Consider the following 23,097-nt stretch of genomic DNA (forward strand, 5'->3'; position numbering starts at 1 on the left):
TCTAGAAATAGCCCACACATTTCAGTAAAGTTTCAACAGATGGTTCTGAAACAGATGGTAGAGGGGGTAATCTTTGGCCCTTTCCTCAAACTATACACAAAAATGAAATCTAAATGGATCAAAGATCTAAATTTGAAAGATAAAATTGGTAAATGTCTGGAAGAAAACATAGGAGCAAATCTTCTTGATCTTGGGGTAGGCAAAGATTTCTTAAGACACAAAGAACTATTAACACACAAACTACTAATAGAAGTAGTTGATAAATTGTATAATATTGAAATTAAAAATTGCTTTTCAGAAAACATTATTAAAATTAAAACACACCTCAGACTAGGCACAAATGCTCACATACATATATTTGACAAAGGACTTGCATCCAGAATACATGAGTCCAGTTTGAGACAAATCACCAAATTAAAAAAGGGACAATGGATTTGATCAGACACCTCACCAAAGAAGACATATGAACGGCCAAAAAGCACTTAAAAGTGCTCAATCTTATTAGTCATTGGGGAAATGTAATTTAAAGCCACAGTGAGATATCTTTACACATTTACTAGAATAACTAAAATGGAAAAAAACCTCACAATACTAAATGTTGATGAGGGTGTGAGTAAATGCAACTCTTATGTACTCTTGGTTGGAATGTAAAATGGTACAACCAGTTTGGAAAACATTTTGGCAGTGAAATAAAAAGTGAGACCCTGCTATCCTTTGACCCAGCATTTCCACTATTTCTCCAAGAGAAATGGAAACATATATCAACAAAAAGACTTGTCCAGGAATGCTTTATTTTTAATAGTGAAACACAGGAAGCAACCCAAATGTCCATCAACAGGCAATTGGATAACCAAATTGTAGTATATTGCATTTGTCTGGGTTCTCCAGAGAAACATAACTGATAGGATATACAGTGTATATTGTATGTATCATATATATATCAATATATATTTACATCCTATTGACACATTAGATAGAGAGAGAGGTAGGTAGATAGATAGTTAGGGATTTATTATAAGGAATTGGCTCACGTGGTTATGGAGGTTGAGAAGTGCCACCATCCACAGTCTGCAAGCTGGAAACCCAGAAGTGTCAGTGATATAGTTCCAGTCTGAGTCCAAAGGCCTGAGAACCAGGAGAACTGGTGCTGAGTCTGAGTCTGAGTCCGAGTCTGAAGGCAGAAGACCAGTGTCCTGGCTTGAAGGCAGTCATGCAGGGAGAGAGCAGATTTTCCCTTACCCAACCTTTTTCTATTCAGGTCTCCTGTGAATTGGATGAGGCTTATACATGTTGGGGAGGGCAATCTGCTTTACTTAGTCCAGCAATTCAAATATTAGTCTCATCCAGAAACACCCTCTCAGACACACCCAGAATAATGTTTAACCACCTATCTGGGCACCCCATGGCCCGGTCAAGTTGACATAAAAGTAACCATCATGGGGCTTCCCTGGTGGCACAGTGGTTGAGAGTCCACCTGCCGATGCAGCGGACACGAGTTCATGCCCTGGTCTGGGAAGATCCCACATGTCGCAGAGCGGCTGGGCCCGTGGGCCATGGCCACTGAGCCTGCGCGTCTGGAGCCTGTGCTCCACAACGGTAGAGGCCACAACAGTGAGAGGCCTGTGTACCACCAAAAAAAAAAAAAAAAAAAAAAAAAAAGTAACCATCATGTATTTCCATTCAATGAAGTACTCTTCAGCAATAGTAGAAAGGAATGAACTGCTAATACAGAAAAGGATGAATCTCACAGGCATTGTACTGAGTGAAAGAAGTCAGACACAAAAGAGTATATACTATATGATTACATTTATATGACATTTTAAAAAAGGCAAAACTTACCTCTGACAAGAGAACAGGTCAGAGTTGACCTCAGCCCAAGGGTGGAGAGGTTGACATCAAAGGAGCATGAGGAATCATTTTAGGGTAATGGCAATATTCTAGATCTTGATTGTGATGGTGATTAAATGGGTATATTTATTTTTCAAAACTTTTCAAAATTGTACACTAAAAAAGGGTTAATTTTACGTAAATTAAACCTCATGTTTAACAAAAGAATAATTACTAAATAGATTTTTAAAAAAAATTTTGTTGGCATGTAGTTGATTTTTAATGTTGTGTTAGTTTCTGCTGTACAGCAAAGTGACTCAGTTATACATATATCCACTCTTTTAGATTCTTTTTCCCATATAGGCCATTACAGAGTATTGAGTAGAGTTCCCTGTGTTATACAGTATGTCCTTATTAGTTATCTATTTTATATATAGTAATGTGTATATGTCAATCCCAATCTTCCAATTTATCCCTCTCCCCCACTTACTCCCAGTAACCATAAGTTTGTTTTCTACATCTGTAACTCTATTTCTGTTTTGTAGATAAGTTCATTTGTACCCTTTTTTAAGATTCCACATACAAGCAATATCATATGGTATTTGTCTTTTCTGTGTCTGCCTTGCTTCACTCAGTATGACAATCTCTAGGACCATCCATGTTGCTAAAAATGGCATTATTTCATTCTTTTTTATGGCTGAGTAATATTCCATTGTATATATGTGCCACATCTTCTTTATCCATTCCTCTGTCGATGAACATGTAGGTTGCTTCCATGTCCTGGCTATTGTAAATTAGATTTTTAAATTTAATTAGATTTTTAAATGCCTAGACCTTTTTTGATACCATGTCTATAGGAAATCAGTTTGATTAAATTAATCATTTAGTTCTTATTAGGGTTAATTTATTAATTTGGTACTGCTATGCCTGCAACAGTTATTCATTATGCTATCTGTTAATGTTTCATTGAAAACTTAATTGAAAAGTTAACTGAAGAAGAAACATGGAAATAACCGAAGAAGATACGAAATTAGAAATAAATTACGGAAACACATATTTTTTCCTATATTTCTCTTAATAGATTATAAATAAGTTGTCATGTAAGTTTATCATTTCAAAACATAGTTTTTAATATCTCTAATATTCCATTATATATTTTCCATCCATTTCCTTAACCTCCAATTTTGGACATATTATTTATGGTATTTACTATTGCAAATGTTATGAATGTCTTTGAATTTAAAGCCCTTTTCCACATTTAATTATTCTGTTTACATGCCTAGATAGAGAGTTGTTGAATCAAAGAATATGAGTTTTTAAAATATAGGTAATAAGTTCACATGTAAAATTTAAAAGGTATAATTAGAAAGACAGTGAAATATCTCCCTTGTACCTCTTTGTCTGCCAGCCATCCAGTTCCCCTTTCTGGAAGTAGCCGTTGTCATTGGTTTTTTATATTTCTTTCCAGAGACATTTTAAGTGTGTGTGTAGGAGGAGGAAGTTTAGACAGTGGATGAATAGGCATATACTTTTATAAGAATTTAATCATACTGTGTGTGCTAATTAAGATAAAAATCAGCTACGTTGAATTTTACTAGAATTTAATAAAAGAAAAGGAAGCTAAAATGAAATCAAAGGAATCTCCCACAATTTAAATGATCCTTGGGAATTTCCTGGTGGTCCAGTGGTTGGGACTCTGTGCTTTCACTGCTGCTTTCACTGCGGAGGACCTGAGTTCAGTCCCTGGTCGGGGAACTAAGATCCCTCCTACAAGTCACACAGCACAGCCAAAAAAATTTTCTTCATCAGAAGGAAAGATCTCCTTAAGATTAAGAAAAGAGATTATGATTAATATTTTAAAAATACTAGTAATGTAAAAAGAAATATAAATTGCCAGTAAAATTAATATCATAGAAGTCAATAATTGAAATGTAAATAAAATGATATTTTTAATCTTTGGGAAGATTGGAAAAAATTGACAAAATATACTTCAGAGGGGGCTTCCCTGGTGGCGCAGTGGTTACAAATCTGCCTGCCAATGCAGGGGACATGGACCAGGGAAGCCCTTGGCTCTTCTTTTTACCCACTTATTTTATTCCTGAAATGTTTTTGCCAGAATGTGAATAAACTACATCCTTTTGGGGAAAAAAAAAATTGAGATAATTAAGTAAACATAAAAGGGTATATATCTGCCATTGAAAATGTCCATCAATATGGGATTAAGTTATGATGTATCCATTCAATAGGATACTATTCAGCTATTAAAAATGGTGATGTGGGGACTTACCTGGTGGCGCAGTGGTTGGGAATCCGCCTGCCAATGCAGGGGACACGGGTTTGAGCCCTGGTACGGGAAGATCCCACATGCCGCGGAGCAACTAAGCCCATGCGCCACAGGTACTGAGCCTGCGCTCTAGAGCCCGTGAGCTACAACTACTGAGCCCATGTGCCGCAGCTACTGATGCCCGTGCGCCTAGAGCTTGTGCTCCACAACAAGAGAAGCCACCGCTAATGAAAAGCCCACGCAACGCAACAAAGAGTAGATCCCACTTGCCGCAACTAGAGAAAGCCGGTGCGCGGCAACGAAGACCCAACACAGCCAAAATAAATAAATTAATTAATTAATTTTAAAAAATGGTGATGTATTGTAGATTCATATTTATTACAGTGGCAATAGGTCCTCGACATGCCCTTTTTCTTTCTGAACAATAAGTAATAGCATGCCTAATGGGACCTCATTTATATAAAATTGTACGTCTGTGTAAGTGTAGACAGATTTCTGGAAAATAAATACTCATTAAAACGGTTATCTCTTGAGTGGTGGCCTATTGGGATTTTTTGTGTGTTTTTTTTTAAATACTGTTAGTTTTCTTTATACTAAGTATTTATCATTTTTATACATGAAGAAGGAAAGATTTTTTTCCCCTTTCCGAACAAATGCATATGTCTAGTTTATCCCTTCTGCTTGTTAAATGACTTTGTGGATAGCAAGAAATATAGCTTTTAAGCCAGTACCTGATCAATTTCTGCAAATACCTAAATCTAACAAGGTCTGTAGAACCTTTGTAATGTAATACCTAAGGGCCATGGTTTGGGATGCTCTACTACTGCCATTGAAGTTACCCAGGAACTAGCTGAACTGGTGCAGATGGTTGGGGAGTTCTGAACTCCAGAGCCCAGGGCATTGACTGAAATTTTTAATGCCACACCCAGCTGTAGCTAACTTCTTTTAAGACTTGATTTTTAAAGAACAAAGTCAAGTTTAAACTTCTGCTTTTTTGTTTGTTTGTTTGTTTTTGCGGTACGCGGGCCTCTCACTGTTGTGGCCTCTCCCGTTGCGGAGCACAGGCTCCAGACGCGCAGGCTCAGCGGCCATGGCTCACGGGCCCAGCTGCTCCGCAGCATGTGGGATCTTCCCGGACCGGGGCACAAACCCGCGTCCCCTGCATCGGCAGGTGGACTCTCAACCACTGCGCCACCAGGGAAGCCCAACTTCTGTTGTTTTGATTTACTTTTTCTCTGCTTTGTTTAGGTATAATTGATAAATAAAATTGTAAGATATATAAAGCGTACCTCATAAGGATTTAATATATGTAAGCACTGTGAAAAGATTTCTCCCATCTAGTTCATTAACACATCCATCACCGCACATATCTATCTTTTTTTGTTTGTGTGAGAGAACATTTAAGTTCTGCTCTCTTAGCAGATTTCCCTTACACAATATAGTGTTATCAACTGTAGTCACCATGTTATACATTTACACCTCAGACCTTATTTATTCATCTTATAGCTGAAACTTTATACCCTTTCATCAGCCTTTCCCTGTTTTTCCCATACCCCTGGCAATCACTTTTCCTACTCTCTGTTTCTATGAGTTTGATTTTTGAAAAAAGATTCTACATATAAGTGATACCATGCAGTATTAGTTTTTGTTGATTTACTTTGGGTTAACAAAAGAGTATCTGAATTTATTGCATGCACCTGCCCTTGCTGATAGAAACATTAGAAGTCATTCTCTTCGTATATGTCAGGTATTATTTTAATCATTCGATTGGGGGTGGAAGTAAAATTCCTGCCCTTCAAAATCTCACTGTCTCCTAGAGCACCGGGACAGTCAAGAGACCATTTCAGTGAACCGTGCTATGGCAGCACACAGGAGGGCTTTTGACCCAGGTGTTGATGTGTTTCTTGGGGGTTTGAGTGGCTGTTCAAGTAAGATTTTCCAGAGGAAACATTTGTACTGAATTTTCAATTTCAGTTCAGACATCCAGACTGCAGTTTGAAAGATTAAACATGAATTAGCCAAACCCAGGAGAGGGATATGAGGATTATGTAGGCAGAGGCAAAAGCCTGTAGGCATACAGGGTCTGGTACATGTTGGGAACTGCAGGTCGTTCAGCGTGATCGGGATTTGAGGCAGTGTAGGCAAGAAAGGAAGCCTGGAGAAGTCAGATCATGAAGGATCTTGTTAGCTGTCAAAGAGTTTCTTCCTCTGGACTTCCTGGTAAATACAGCCTTTGTTCATGTAGGTTGGGATTCTTTGAGTCATCTTTGACTCTTTGAGGCTCCCTCCCTTCCCTTAAACTCCCTCATAATTAGGCACCAAATCTTGTCAATTTTGGGAACTTGGATTGAAATGGAATGATGACAAGCTAGATGTACACTCTGTGTTCTTTATGGCAGGCTGTAACTTAGTATTTTTAATTTCTAGGGCTTAGCGCTGGCTCACAGACCCTTAAAAATGTCTAAATGAAGGGAGTTCAAAAGAGAAAATGTTTAGTATTTTTACATGTGACCATGTATAACTTTTCTGTTCTCCATTTTGTTATAGAAAATCTAATGGTCTTAGGAGGCCTGGTTGAAAAGTTGGCACTTGGATAATTTAAAATCTTGAAAATGGAATCAGACCTGTTAGTAAGATCTATTTGATCAGTGCACTGGTGGGTGGCTGAAGCAATGTTATAGTCAGGGAAGAAAAGTGTCAGACAGCTTTTAACAATTTGATTTTAACGAATATACACCAGTTTACATAGTGTGTGTGCCTTTTTTGTGTGTGTGTGCCCAAGAACAATCTTCTTGTGACTGTCCCAGTAGAGATTAATTTTTTAGTTAGAGGAAAAATAGTGAACATGTATATTTATTGCTTTTCACTTGTCACAGTTAATAATGTGGGTACATGCTTCCTTGAACTTATGGGTATGTACTGTAATTATTTTGTGTTTAACTGTAAGAGGAAGACTGTATGCAGAGATGGTTAACATTTGGAACAATTAGGCATTGTTGTAGTGAAATAGTTGTGCCATTTTGAAAGCAAATTATGTATCTGAGGAACATCTTGTGAAACAACTTTTATGATTATCAGCGACACAGCTGCTAAAAGTATTATCTTGGTGGAATTGAATCTTTTGTTATTTGGGTCACATAACCAGCAACTGAACTTTTATACTTGTAACTATATAAGACCCTTATTAAGAAATAAGTAGAAGAGAGGTGTCATAAAGTGTTTTCATATATGGCCTTAAGAAGAACAAGGTATTTGTTACCATATAAAGCTAGAGTGATAATATTATAATCCTACTCATGCATATATTTGATATTTTTAAACCCCTTAATTTTTTATTTTAATTTATTATTTTGGCTGTGCCGCACGGCATGTGGGATCTTAGTTCCCCAACCAGGGATTGAACCCATGCCCCCTGCAGTGGAAGCACAGAGTCTTAACCACTGGACCACCAGGGAAGTCCCTTAATTTTTTAATTTTTAAAGCATAAATTACCTAAGCCTATTGCCTTCTCCCTTCCAAAAAAAAAAAAATGGAGATATGAGACTCTTTTTTATACATCACCTCTAACTTCCCATTACCTCTAGTTCTTTTTTGTTTTGTTTTTAGTTTTTATTTTTGGCTTATATCTAAATACATATCCTGTAGCTTGAAATGGAAAATATATTTGCATATGTGGCTTTACGTATAGCTCCTATAGGCTGGTTAGTATGGTTTCTTAACAGTCTATTTATTATAACAAAAATTAAGATATGTGCCTTACAGAGCTAATTAAAATGGAATTTCACCTGTAACTTTATCTTAGCTGCCTTATATCCTTTTGAGTATAGGTGGTATAATGATAAATGAGTATTTTACATATTATACCTACTTAATCTTAAAACCAAGATGAACATTTTTTAAATGGATAGATATACATTTGTATTATTTTCTTTTTTTTTTCTGTAGAGATGATTGTAGTTGTAAGAAATAATGTGGAGATCTTTTGTACACTTTGCCCTTTTTTCTCCAGTGATAACATTTTGTAGAACTCTATAGTATTTTGACATTGTACAATCCACTACTCTTATTCAGATTTCTTCAGTTGTACTTATTTCTGTGTGTGTGTGTTGAATTCTATACTGCTTAATCTCCTTTGTATGTTTGTACATTCACCACCACAGTCAAGATATTGAATAGTTCCCTATCACCAGGGTCCTGCATGTTGCCCTTTTATAACACCTACTTCTCTCCTGCCACTTCACCTTCCCTCCCCTATCTATTAGTGGACCCCTGGCAACCACTGATCTTTCTTCCATTTCTAAAAGTTCCTCATTTCAAAAATGTTGTACAAATGAAGTCATACATCAGGTAACCATTTGAGATTGACTATTTTTACTCAGTATAATTCTCTGGAGATTCATCAAAGTTTGTGTGAATCAAGAGCTTATTCTTTTTATTACTCACTTTTTGTATTTAAGTTAGAGAACCTCTACTTAGTTTCTACTTTGTTTCCTTCCTAATCTATTTTTATCTCTCTCTCTCTCTTTTTTTTTTTTTTGCGGACGCGGGCCTCTCGCTGTTGTGGCCTCTCCTGTTGCGGAGCACAGTCTCCGGATGCGCAGGCTGAGAGGCCATGGCTCACGGGCCCAGCTGCTCCGCGGCATGTGAGATCTTCCCGGACCGGGGCACGAACCCGTGTCCCCTGCCTTGGCAGGCGGACTCTCAACCACTGCGCCACCAGGGAAGCCCCTAATCTATTTTTAAAATAAATGTATTTGTCTTAATTCTAGGTGACAAAGCAAGACCGCCTTCCTCCAGCCCCTCTAGCATCATCCGCCGTACCTCTTCCCTGGATACACTTGCTGCGCCGTACCTTGCAGGGCACTGGCCTCGTGATGGTCATGGGCAAGCTGCTCCTTGCATGCGGGACAAGGCCACACAGGTAGGGTTATTACAGTTCTTATCTTGAAGTGTTTCACTCTGAAACCATTTCTCATAATATTATTTGTTCTACTCTGTGCTCAAATTTGTAAAATATTAGTGTGTATTAGCATTATCTGGGAAGCTTATCAAGAGTCCAGATCCCCAGGCTTGACCTTCAGATATTCTCTAGTAGGTTTTGGTTGAGGCTTGGGAATGTGCATTTTAAACAGTACCCAAAGTAATTCCGATACATACAGATAATATATGCACATACTTTTCTCCCACTTACTTTTTTTTTTTTTGCCTGTGGCTTAGTTCCCCAACTGGAGATCAAACCTGGGCCCCGAGAGTGAAAGTGCAGAGTCCTAACCACTGGACTGGCAGGGAATTCCCCTCCCACGTACTCTTTATAGTCAGTTCAGAACATCACAAGATATTTAATATATGGAATTTGGACTTAAAAATCTGTTACAGTAAAGATTACTTTAGTTTCCGTCCAACCTTATATTTTTTTTTGTGCTCAAAAATCTTCGTGTGTTGCAAGATGGGGATTATATGCTATTGCTGGTAGAGTCTGTAAATGTAAATATTCGACAAAGGGACTCTGGAAGCAAAGTTTTGTACTTTTAAATTTATAAAAAGTTTTAATTAAAAAAGTCTTAAGAGATCATTTGATGTACCTCCTAGTCTTACAGATGAGGAAACTGAAGTCCAAAATCATAGAGCCAGTTGATGATGCGTCTCAGTTAAATATTAAATATTTGTCCAGTCATTTATTTAATGTTTCTCATATTCATTAGATGGTGCTCCCATGAAGGCAGAAACTGTGTCTGGCTTGTTCATTTCTGTATTTTCATCCTCAGGACTTAGTACTGTACCTGATGGAGTAAGCACTCAAGGAATATTTGCAAAGGACTGAATGAGCAGAACAGTTAAAGTTTTATGGCTAGTGAAGAAAGAAAATCATTTAAAGAGTTAAAAGATTCTTTATACTGATTGTTGAAAATCAGCTAAGGTACATCTTGATTTAGCCTTCAAATTTACATCACTGATTGTTGCTTGATCTCAGCACTTTGTGAGAGAATATCCTTTTACAAGACCAAGTAAATACACTTTGCAGTGTTTTTTGGATTTACATGCTGGTTTCTAGAATTCCAGATGTTCCTGGTGGACTTAGTTTGTTTTCTGTTACTCTTGAAACTGAGCCCCATTGTTAGGGTAGATGCTTGGGATTCGAAATTACCTTGAGGGTTATACTCCAGTTGCATCTACGGAAATGAAAATGCAGAGTCTGTACTCATTAAAAGTAATGAATCTTTTCTGAAATTGTGACTTTTTAAACCGAAGAGTTCTGTAGAACTCTGCATTTATTCAAAATCTGTAACTTTGCTGAGATTAGGGCATGTTGTATAGAAAATGAATACAAATTCTTTTCCCACTTTGGTTATTACAGAATATTGAGCAGCATTCCCTGTGTTATACAGTAGAATTTGAAAAAGACTAGATACATGTATATGTATAACTGAATCACTTTGCTGTACACAATATTGTTAATCAGCTACGCTCCAATATAAAATTAAAAACTAACACAACATTGTTAGTTAGCTATGCTCCAATATAAACTTTTTTTAAAAACGGAAATGAATACAGTCTCTACTTGCTTTCTGCTTAATCCACAGGTCGTGTTTAAATTAGTATGGGTGCATTTCCTTGAACATTTCTGCAACCCTCTTTCTTTGCTCTGTAGTTTCAGGTTCAGTGTGTTGAGATATTTTGTCTTACCGGTAAGAATATACATTCTTATAAGCCGTTGGGAGCCCCTTGATCTGTAGAAGCAGTTCAGTAAGTCTTTTGAGTTACTGTGACCCAGCTGTGGCTGTGACCACAGCTGTGGACAAGTTGCTGTGACCTAGCTCTGGCTACCACTTGACTGGTGTTCCTGTTTTTTCTTTTGTTTGGAACGCTTTCCCACCATTTGCCTGGACAGCTTACACTCTGATGCTTATAGCAGCCTCCCCCGATCCTATAGAACCTTGCCTACCTACTTTCCCTGTCCTTCCAGGTCTGGATTAGGTGCCTTTCTTAGGGAACCTCAGTCATCACATATCATAATTGGCTATTTATTCCTTCTGTCCTAGAAAAAACTCTTTCAGAATAAAAACTCTAACTTCAGTACCTAGTCTAGTGCCTGATACATTAGAAGATGCATAATAGCTTTCCAGTATACAATGTAAAATTGAACAAAATTGAAACATGCTTAATTAAAACTCAATTTTACTTTTTATTAATACCTGAGTGTCTTATAATAAAGGCACAGCTTCTTAGTTGAACAAAGAAAGCAATTATCTTTTGAAGTAGCAGTTTAAGTAAAATTAATGATTTTGCCGAGTATTTTTTCCTGCCTGAACATCTTATCACTGAAATTAACAAAGCTGTCTTTTGCTCTTTATGCTTATTTTTACCTTACCAACTAATATTCTTGTTCTCATCTTTAATTTGTTCTTAAATCTATAGGAGACTTTTATATTCCTTTGCTTTTCCTTGAATTTTTATACTTAAAATTAATATCTTTAGTAATTTCTCTAATTTGTAAAAATTTTTATTTGGGGAAAAATCCCAAGTTTATAGAAGAGTCCCAAGAGTAGTAGATTGAACACCCTATACTCCTCACCTATGTTTACCAATAAACATTTTTGCATATTTTGTTTTCTTTGTGTATATATAATTGTTATTATTACTGTTGTTATTATTTGCTAATTGTTTATAATTTACAGAAATTCTGACTCTTCTCAAATACTTCAGGATGTATATGAACAAAGATTTAAAAACTATTACCAAAGTAATTATCAAATTCAGGAGATTTAACATTGATACAATGCTACTATTTAATATGTGATATACATAGACACATTTTTTTTTCGGTTTCCCCAATGATGTTATCTGTAGAAGTTTCTCCCGTAAGCTAGGACCCAGTGAAGGAGCACAGGTGGCATTTAGATATCAGGTTTCTTTAGAATCCTTTAATCTGGAACAGTTTCTCAGCTTTTCTTTGTCTTTCATGACATTGATATTTTTAAGAATGCAAGCTAGTATTTTTGTTGAATCTTCTTAGCCTGTGTTTATCTGTTTTTTAAACTGTTAGATTCAGTAATAACATTTTTGGCAGGAGTACTATATGTGTTGTGTGTTCCTCTCTGTGCATGTGCATCAAGAGGTGCCCGATGTCAGTAATGTTAAGTTTGACCCACCAGATTATCTTTGTAACTGTATGTACATAGTCTGTGGGGAAATATTTGAGACTGTAAATATCCTGTTCCCCAACAAGCTTTCATGCATTGGTTTTGGCATTCGTTGATGATTCTTGCTTGAATCAACAATTACTGTAGTAGTTCCAAATGATGATTTTCTAACTCTATTGTCATACTTCCTGCATTTATTTGTTGGTCTAATACTTTTTTCTTTAACCATATTTATTTTTTAATTAATTTTTATTGGAGTATAGTTGATTTTTAATGTTGTGTTTCTGCTGTACAACAATGTGACTCAGTTATACATATACATATATCCACTCTTTTTTAGATTCTCTTCCCATATAGGTCATTACAGAGTACTGAGTAGAGTTCCCTGTGCTATATAGTAGGTTCTTATTAGTTATGTTTTGTATATAGTAGTGTGCATATGTCAATCCCAATCTCCCAATTTTTCCCTCCCCCCCATGCCCCTTGGTAACCATAAGTTTGTTTTCTATATCGGTGACTCTGTTTCTGTTTTGTAAGTAGGTTCGTTTGCACCATTTTTTTAGATTCCACATATAAGCGATATCATATGATATTTGCCTTTCTCTGTCTGACTTACTTTGCTCAGTATGACAATCTCTAGGTCCATCTGTGTCAGTGCACATGGCATTATTTCATTCTTTTTTTATGGCTGAATAATATTCCATTGCATATATGTATCACGTCTTCTTTGTCCATTCCTCCATTGATGGACATTTAGGTTGCTTCCATATCCTGGCTATTGTAAATAGTGCTTGTATGCTGCAATGAACACTGGGGTACATGTATCTTTTCGAATTATGGTTTTCTCCAGATATATGCCCAGGATTGGTTTTGCTGGATCATATGGTAGCTCTATTTTTAGTTTTTTAAGGAACCTCCATTATGTTCTCCATAGTGGCTGTACCAATTTACATTACCACCAACAATGTAGGAGGGTTCCCTTTTCTCCACACCCTCTCCAGCATTTACTGTTTGTAGATTTCTTGATGATGGCCATTCTGACTGGTGTGAAGTGATACCTTATTATAGTTTTGGTTTGCATTTCTCTGATAATTAGTGACATTGAGCATCTTTTCATGTGCCTCTTGGCCATCTGTATATCTTGTTTGGAGAAATGTCTATTTAGGTCTTCTGCCCATTTTTAGATGGGGTTTCCTTTTTTTTTTTCGGATATTGAGCTGCTGTTTGTATGTTTTGGAGATTAATCCCTTGTCAGTCACTTCATTTGCAAATATTTTCTCCCATTCTGTGCGTTGTCTTTTTGTTTTGTTTATGGTTTCCTTTGCTGTGCAAAAGCTTTGAAGTTTCATTAGGTCCCGTTTTTGTTTTTATTTTCACATTAGGAGGTGGATCAAAAAAGATCTTGCTGCGATTTATGTCAGAGAGTGTTCTGCCTTTGTTTTCCTCTAAGAGTTTTATAGTACCTGGTCTTACATCTATGCATTTGATAAAGTTGCAGGATACAAAATTAATACACAGAAATCTCTTGCATTCCTATATACTAACAATGAAAGATCAGAAAGAGAAATTAAGGAAACAATCCCACTTACCATCACATCAAAAAGAATAAAATACCTAGGAATAAACCTACCTAAGGAGGCAAAAGACCTGTACTCAGAAAACTATAAGATACTGATGAAAGAAATCAAAGATGACACAAGCAGGTTGAGAGATGTACCATGTTCTTGGATTGGAAGAATCAATATTGTCAAAATGACTGTACTACCCAAAGTAATCTACAGATTTAATGCATTCCGTATCAAATTACCAATAGCATTTTTTTCACAGAATTAGAACAAAAAATTTTGCAATTCGTATAGAAGCACAAAAGATGCCAAATAGCCAAAGCAATATTGAGAAAGAAAAATGGAGCTGGAAGAATCAGGCTCCCTGACTGCAGACTATATTACAAAGCTACAGTCATCAAGACAGTATGGTACTGGCACAAAAACAGAAATATAGATCAATGGAACAGGATAGAAAGTCCAGAGATAAACCCATGCAGCTATGGTCAACTAATCTGTGACAAAGGAGGCAAGAATATACAATGGAGGGAAGACAGTCTCTTCAATAAGTGGTGCTGGGAAAACTGGACAGCTACATGTAAAATAATGAAATTGTAATGTTCTCTAACTCCATACACAAAAATAAACTCAAAATGGATTAAAGGTCTAATACTTTTTGATAGAATTATTTCTGTATGGAATTGTCCTAAGTGGATTTTATAAAACGTCAGTTGATATGACTTAAGATTCTGGGGTTTTTTCCCCGTTTTAACTTTTTACTAATTAAATGTTCAACATACCAAAAAATTGGAAGGGTATGACAGCTGTCATTAGATTCAACAGTTTTAAACATAGCCATATTTGATTTACCAATCTTTGTATTTTTATGTGTGTGTTTCTCTGCTTTCTGAAAGTGTGTTGCAGATGTCATGACACTTTATCCCTAAATCTTTCAGCATATATCTTCTAAGAATAAGGGTATTTCCTATATAATCACAGTAGCATTAGCTTACCTAGGAAAATTAATAATTACATAATATCATGTAACACCCAAATCCAGTTCATGTTAAAGTTTACCCAAGATCCCTTCCTTCCTTCCTTCCTTTCACCAGGAGCCAATCTGAGATTCATGCATTGTTCTTGCTTTCTCTTAGTTCCTTTTAATTAATTAATTATATTTATTTTTAGCTGCTTTGGGTCTTCATTGCTGTGCACGGGCTTTCTCTAGTTGCAGTGAGTGGGGGCTACTCTTTGTTGTGGTGAGCAGGCTTCTCATTGTGGTGTCTTCTCTTGTTGAGGAGCACGGGCTCTAGGCGTGTGGGCTTCAGTAGTTGTGGCACGTGGGCTCAGTAGTTGTGTCTCGCAGGCTCTAGAGTGCAGGCTCAGTAGTGTGGAGCACGGGCTTAGTTGCTCCGCAGCATGAGGGATCTTCCCAGACCAGGGCTGGAACCCATGTCCCCTGCATTGGCAGGCGGATTCTTAACCACCGTGCAACCAGGAAGCCCACTTCCTTTTAATTTAGCACAGTTCATCTCATACTTTCTTTTGGTCTTAAAAACATTGTTATTTTATGTTATTTTATGAATTATACTACATATTTGTAAAGGAGATACTTTATTCTTTTTGAATTAGCAAGTAACTGTAGAATACTTTTTTGCATTACGTGAATATCCTGTTCCCTAGTACCTTTCACTTAATGGTTTTAGTGTCCATTGATGATCCTTGCCTAAATCACTTATTTCCCTGGAGGTTGCCCCCCAGAAAGGTGATTTTTTTTTTCCTTAAACACAAGATAGCATATTGTATACATTCTTCTGCAACTTTGTTTTCACTTAAGGACACCATTCTATCCATATAGAAAAATTTCCCCTTAAAAGTTTTTTTCCATCTTATATATAAAGAGGTATTATTTTGAATAGGCTTTACATTCATTCATAAAAGTACAAAATTTGAGAGGTATCTTCTTCTCATGAGGCAGCCACTGATAACAGATTCTTTTGTTACCATGTGTATTCTTCCAGATGTACTTTACACGTGTGTATATTCTTTCTAGCACTCCTATATATAAAGGTAGTTGCTATACATACTGTACCGAGCCTTGAGTTTTTCTTTCTTTTTTTTTAATAGTATTTAAAAATTTTATTTATTTACATTTACACGTATTTTTGGCTGTGTTGGGTCTTCGTTGCTGTGCGCAGGCGTTCTCTAGTTGCGGCTAGCAGGGGCTACTCTTGGTTGGCGTGCACAGGCTTCTCATTGCGGTGGCGTCTCCTGTTGCAGAGCACAGGCTCTAGGTGTGTGGGCTTCAGTAGTTGTGGCACGCGGACTCAGTAGTTGTGGCTCGTGGTCTCTAGAGCACAGGCTCAGTAGTTGTGGCACACGGGCTTAGTTGCTCCGCAGCATGTGGGATCTTTCCAGACCAGGGCTCAAACCCGTGTCCCCTGCATTGGCAGGCGGATTCTTAACCACTGTGCCCGAGCCTTTAGTTTTTCATTTAACAGTATCTCATGGAGATTATTTTGTATTAGTACAGTGTAGATTTCCTTATCCATTTTTATAGCTGTGTATTATTCTGTTGTAAAGATAAGCCATAATTTATTTGGCCAATCCTCTATTTACATTTTTCTAATCTTGTATAAAAACAGTGCTATAGGGAATAATATGTGTCATTTTGTACATAAAGGTGTAAATTTGTACATCTGCAGTATAAATTACCAAAATATGGGTGGTTGTGTCAAACAGTATGTGCATTTGTAACTTTGACAGCAGTTACGAAATCACCTTCCATAAAGGCTGTACTAATTTTACATTCCACCAACAATGGAGGAGGGTGTATGTGATCAAATTGCCCAGTCTCAGTGAAGTTTTAACTTGCATTTCTCTTATTATGGGGTGAGGTTGAGCATATTTTCATATGCCAAGAATAATATTTTTTTTTCTGATACAGTGTTTTTAAGTGCTGGATTTTGTGTAACCACTAAGAATTTAACATTTTTGAGGCTGTACTCTGCAGATATTTAAAGCAAGAAAAGATGAAATTTAGAGGTTAAGATAGAAACTCTGGAGTCTTAGGTTTATATCTTTGGCTTTGCCACTTCCCAGCTGTGAGACCTTAGGCAACTTATCTAACCTCTCATTGTCACAACTTCCTTATCTGCAGAACTTGTAGAACTTTTTGTATGTGTTAAATCAGATAATACAGTGAAGACCTTTCACTGTACTTTCATAAAGCACAGTGCCTAGCACATAGTAAGATCACAGGAATGTTAGCTATTATTAGTATGCATTTGTTCAAAAAATGCTATGCTTATAATTATATAATAATAATTAATTTTTTGGGCTTCCCTGGTGGCGCAGTGGTTGAGAGTCTGCCTGCTGATGCAGGGGACACGGGTTCGTGCCCCGGTCCGGGAAGATCCCACATGCCGCGGAGTGGCTGGGCCCATGAGCCATGGCCGCTGAGCCTGCGCGTCCGGAGCCTGTGCTCTGCAACGGGAGAGGCCACAGCAGTGAGAGGCCTGCGTACAGCAAAAAAACCCCCCAAAAAAACAACAACTAATTTTTATTAGAGAATTGACAGAAATAGGCTAAAATATTGCAATTAAGTAACTGATACTAAAAATTATGGGTAATTTGTGTTATTTAAAATATTTTCTAATACCTAATTTTTCTGTAATAGGAATGTATTTTGTAATAGAAAAATATGGTATACCTTTTTTTTTAGAAAGGGAAAATGTTCTCAGGTTTATTGAGATATAACTGATATATAGCACTATATAAGTTTAAGGTATGCAGCATAATGACTTGACATACATATATTGCAAAATGATCACCACAATAAGCTTAGTTAACATCCATCACCTCATAGAGTTACCAAAAAACTTTTTTTTTTCTTGTGATGAGAACTTTTAGGATCTACTCTCTTAGCTACTTTCAGATGTACGATACAGCAAGTGTTAACTATAGCCATTGGGTTGTACATTACATCCCCAGTACTTATTTATCTTTCAGTGGAAGTTTGTACCTTTTGACCACCTTCATCCTATTCCCCCTCTGCTGACCCCCAGCTCTGGTAACCACAAATCTGATTTCTTTTTCTATGAGTTTGTTTGTTTGTTTGTTTTTTTAGATTCCACATGTGAGATCATATGGTATTTGTCTTTCTCTGTCTGACTTCATTTAGCACAATACCCTCAAGGTCCGTCTGTGTTGTCGCAAATGTGGCATTCATTATTGTTAAATGATTAATTATTTTATTAAAACCTCTTCCTTCTTTTTCCATTATAGACAGAGAGTGCATGGGCTGAAGAGTACTCTGAAAAGAAGAAAGGGTCTCACAAGCGTTCAGCGTCGTGGGGCAGCACAGATCAACTTAAGGAGGTCAGAGAAATGGTTCCAAGGAAGTGGGTGTGGAAATTTGATCCCTTCGTTGACTAGTTCCTTGAAGTTGTGAGCAGCAAAGATTTGTCAGTTTCCATTGTTTTTTAATTTTTTTTTTTGGTTTTTTGTTGGTGGTTTTGTTTACTTGAGAAATAACAGAAAAACAGTTATTATGTTGAATAAAGATTTGAATGGGGAAATGTATGCATAAGTTGCTTGATTATATGTTTTTCTTTATTTTTAATGAGAGTCCATAGCTGTTAATATAAATGTCAAATGTATAAGATTGCAGTGATACAACAAATTCACACTTACTATTTCTATATACAGTGGTAGTATTTCTGAATTTCAGTAACCCAGCATAACCAAGTTGATTATGGCCCTGTGCTATGATTAACATTTTTTGTGCCTATAATTAGGACATTTGCATTTTAACAGAGCTGATGTTTATTATGTTTATTCATAATTTGATTATGCTCAGTGGACAGCACATCTCCAGGAACCTCCCAGAGCCTGGGGAGCTTGAGTTGGTTTTTAAATAATACTGTTTACTTTTTGGAGCTGTTGAAGGTTAGGTGTTTGTTAAAGAAATCTAATTATAAATAAAATGTGACTCGTAAGTAAAATGAGAGAATACTTATCCTTATTTTTGAATTCTTTGTGAAAGCTATAATGTATAATATAATTTATTCTAAATGCTAAAAATTTCATTTGTTTAGTACTTGGGAAGCTTAAAGGCTCAGAATAGTGTTGGAACATAATTTTTTCTTTGAAAGAAAGATATACATTTATGCATATACAGATGTGTGTGTGTATATCTATATGTGTATATAGATATATATATAAATTTTTTACAATAAATCAGATTTTTGTGGGATGGTTTAAAAACTCAAGAGATTTATTAAGGCTGAATTTTACTGGTTCTTATTAAGCATGGGTATGTTTTATGTAATGTGGAAAACACTCTGACATACTTGTTATTTTTCCCTTTTTCAGATTGCAAAATTACGCCAGCAGTTGCAGAGAAGTAAACACAGCAGTCGGCATCATCGAGATAAAGAAAGACAGTCTCCATTCCATGGCAACCATGCAGCTATTAACCAGTGTCAGGTAGGAGCACAGATACCATAAAATCCAGACAAGGGATTTGTTGTTTTCCTGGTGATATGTTATTTCATAGGTAACTGTTCAGGATAAAAATGTCTAAAACTATATTTGAAACAGTGATTAAATACTGAATCACAGCCTTCATTTAAAAAAAAACCAGAATATTAAGTTGACAAAATGGTATTTTCCTTTAGTGATCTGTGATATGACTTCTAGGAATTATAGCTAGTTACGTATTTTGGTTTACTGTATTTTCGTCTTTATCAGTTTAGTATATCGGAGGCAGAATAATAGACATAATCATTGGCTGTGGAACCAGACCCTGGATAAGTAACCTGTTCTAAGTCTCAGTTTCCTCATGTGAAGATAGAGGATAATAATGATACCTGGAGCATAAAGTCTTTTAGTAGGGAAAATCTTTAACTGCTTTGATTCTTTAATTGAACTCTATGAACTGCTCCTGATGGCTCACTCACAGAGCATTTCTCTTAAACTGAATTGAAATTAGATTAGGTCCCTTAACAAGGAGAGAGCAAGAAATAGTTTGCCAGCTCCACTTACAGGTTGATAGCTTCTGATGATTGTCAAGTGTATGTGGATTGTTTTCAAGAGAAGGTATGGGTAGAGGTACATATTTTTTTCAAATTAATTGTGTCTTAAAATATTGATGCATGGGTCAATTTTTTTTTTTTTTTTCGGTACACAGGCCTCTCACTGTTGTGGCCTCTCCCGTTGCGGAGCACAGGCTCCGGACGCACAGGCTCAGCGGCCATGGCTCACGGGCCCAGCCGCTCCGCGGCATGTGGGATCTTCCCAGACCGGGGCACAAACCCGTGTCCCCTGCATCGGCAGGCGGACTGTCAACCACTGTGCCACCAGGGAAGCCCCATGGGTCAAATTTGATTCCACAAATTTATAGTTTGATTGTAGTTTCCAAAAGCTTTTTTCCATATATAAGGCATTTTTAGTTATAACATACGAATATACATTAACACATTTAAAAACCTAAACGAACTGCATTTATATTTGGAGAAATAGAAAATGCAAAATTGACAAAACAAGAAATGAAAAGTTTGAATAGATTAATAATTGTCAAAGTTGGAATACTAATTATTCCGCTCACTCTCAAAGGCTACAGACCCACATGGTTTTACAGGTGAATTTGCCAACCTTCCACTTTCTCTTTAATTCATCCATAAATAATTTAGATGTGTTTCTAAGAGATAAGTCCAATTCTTATTTCCAATCCATATTTTTACTCCAAGTAGAATAGAGGTTAAGATTGAGTTTTATTGAATTAACTGATGGGTTTTAGCAGTTTATAACTTTCTGAAGTGATTTTTTTTTAAAGTTGCATTAAAATTAGCAATTAAAGCAATAAAATTATCCAAAATTTTCTTCGTATTTTCCCTTGCAAGTTGAATTTGCTTCATAAAGATTATTGAAGTTTGCATGAACTTCATTTTTGTCTAATTCTAAAATGTCTCTGTGGAGAAGGTGAGGACTAGAAAATATAGTAACTTGAAAAATAAATTCATGTAGCTTGACTTTTGTACACTTGAGACAACAAACATTTTGACTACTTGACTTGCTTTAGTGTTAATAGCCAATCAGAGATCAGGCACATGTGCATCATGATAGCTATGGTACTAGTATTCATATTTAATTGAAACTTTGAGACTGTGAACATGAAAATATCATTCAGTAAGTCATGGGTGTGGCTTTGTTTAGTGGGTTCTCTCTCTCGTGGAGAAAGTACCAATTTGAGATACGTATGCTTTGAGGCTATTCCTCCATCCACGTAACATTTATTAAATGTTGCCATATAACTCGTACTGTAGTACTCATAAGGGGATGCAGTGATAAATGAAATATTGGGGCTTTCTCCCCACCAAATCTCAAATAGATGTAAGTAAACAGTTAATTTTTACACAGTGTATTGAGTGTGTTGATCAGGGGGTGTTCAGAGTGCTATAGAAGGGATATTTATCCTTGGACTGGCCGTGAGCCATCTAGAAAGACTTCTAGAGAAAATGGTGTCTAAGTGGTCCCTGAAGGATAAGTAGAATTTAGCCAATTTTCTGGACGTATAAGAAATCATGGCTTCAGGTAGGGGTGGTAGTAAGAGATTAGGTTAGAGAGGTAAATAGTAGCCAGATCTGAAAGTCTTCATGTCTCAGTTAAGAAATTTGAACTTTGTCCTTGAGGCACCAGAGAACTATTTTCTACAATTCAGGGGGTTGATAGGTGATCAGATACACATTTTGTCATGATCATTATGGGTTCAGAGTAGAGAATGAATTTGCAAGAGGACAAGATTAGAGGCAGGAGACCATTTGAGAATAGATTTATAATCCACGTAAGAAATGATGGTGAACTAAAGTAAGGGAGAAACTGTGGAGCTGGAGAGAGTGGACAAACCTGAGTGATATTTAGAAACTAATAATTAATAATTGAAGTCTATTAAGTGCTTACAATATGGGAAGCAGTCTACTCTACTTTTGTATATATTATTAGCATTTAATCCTCATCTTTGAGGTGGAGATTGTTATTATCCCCAATTTACAGGCAAGGAATTAAGGCCCAGAGAGATCAGGTATCTTGTTCAAGGTCATATGAGACAGAACTGGGATTCTAATCTAGGCATTTTGACTTCAGAGTCTGAGTTTTTAAACTTTGTTAGCTGATGGTTGATGAGATGGGAATGATGGAGACATAGGAGTAAAAGATAAGGCCAATTCTAGCCTTTAAAACATGATTTAAAAAATACATCTACCTTCCTCACATCATGTACAAAAGTAACTCAAAATGGTCAAAGGCCTAAATATAAGAGCTAAAACTGAAAGCTCTTAGATGAAAACATAGGCATAAATGTGACATAGGATTAGGCAATGGTTTGTTAGATATGACACCAAAAGCACGAGCAACAATAGAAAAAGTACATAAATTGCACTTTATCAAAATTGAAAACTTTTGTGCTTCAAAGGACACCATCAAAAAAGTGAAAAGACATTCCACAAAATAGGCAAAAAAATATATAAATCATATATCTGATAAAGCACTTGTATCTAAAATATATAAAGAACTCTTGCAACTCAATAATGAAAAGACAAACAGCCCAATTTAAAAATGGGCAAAGGATCTAAACAGAGAGTTCTCCAAGGAAGATAGCCAGTAAGTATGTGAAAAAGATACTTAGCATTATTTGTCAATAAGGAAATGCATACACATTCCAGTGAGATACTATTTCATACCCACTAGGATAGCTAAAACTAAAAAGACAGATAACAAGTGTTAGTAAGGATGTGGAGAAATTGGAACCCTTATTGCTGATAGGAATGTAAAATGGTGCAGCCATTTTGGAAAACATCCTGGCAGTTCCTCAAAAGGCTAAATAAACATAGAGTTACTTTATAACCCAGCACTTGCTCTCCAAGGTATGTACCCAAGAGAATTGAAAACATACGTTTACATAAAAACTTGGACACAAATGTTCGTAGCAGCGTGGCTCACAGTAGCCAAAATTTGGAAACAACCCAAATGTCCATCAACCAATGAATGGATAAATAAAATGCAGTAGGGCTTCCCTGGTGGCGCAGTGGTTGAGAGTCCGCCTGCCGATGCAGGGGACACGGGTTCGTGCCCCAGTCCGGGAAGATCCCACATGCGGCGGAGAGGCTGGGCCTGTAAGCCATGGCCGCTGAGCCTGCGCGTCTGGAGCCTGTGCTCCGCAACGGGAGAGGCCACAACAGTGAGAGGCCCGTGTACCGCAAAAAAATAAATAAATAAATAAGTAAAATAAAATAAAATGCAG

General features: G+C 36.6%; 1 protein-coding gene across 1 annotated transcript in view; it reads left to right on the forward strand.

Annotated features, from left to right (window-relative positions):
- Window positions 1-23,097, forward strand: part of FAM117B (family with sequence similarity 117 member B) — an 85,850-nt gene that overhangs the window by 40,859 nt on the left and 21,894 nt on the right. Inside the window, exons 2-4 of the mRNA XM_082840861.1 lie at window positions 8,881-9,032; window positions 18,084-18,176; window positions 19,173-19,286. Coding sequence (XP_082696987.1) covers window positions 8,881-9,032; window positions 18,084-18,176; window positions 19,173-19,286 — 359 coding nt within the window. The remainder of the gene's footprint in view (window positions 1-8,880; window positions 9,033-18,083; window positions 18,177-19,172; window positions 19,287-23,097) is intronic.

This window comes from Leucopleurus acutus (genome assembly GCF_964270905.1).
Source record: "Leucopleurus acutus genome assembly, chromosome: 6".
In the NCBI taxonomy this organism is placed as follows: domain Eukaryota; kingdom Metazoa; phylum Chordata; class Mammalia; order Artiodactyla; family Delphinidae; genus Leucopleurus; species Leucopleurus acutus.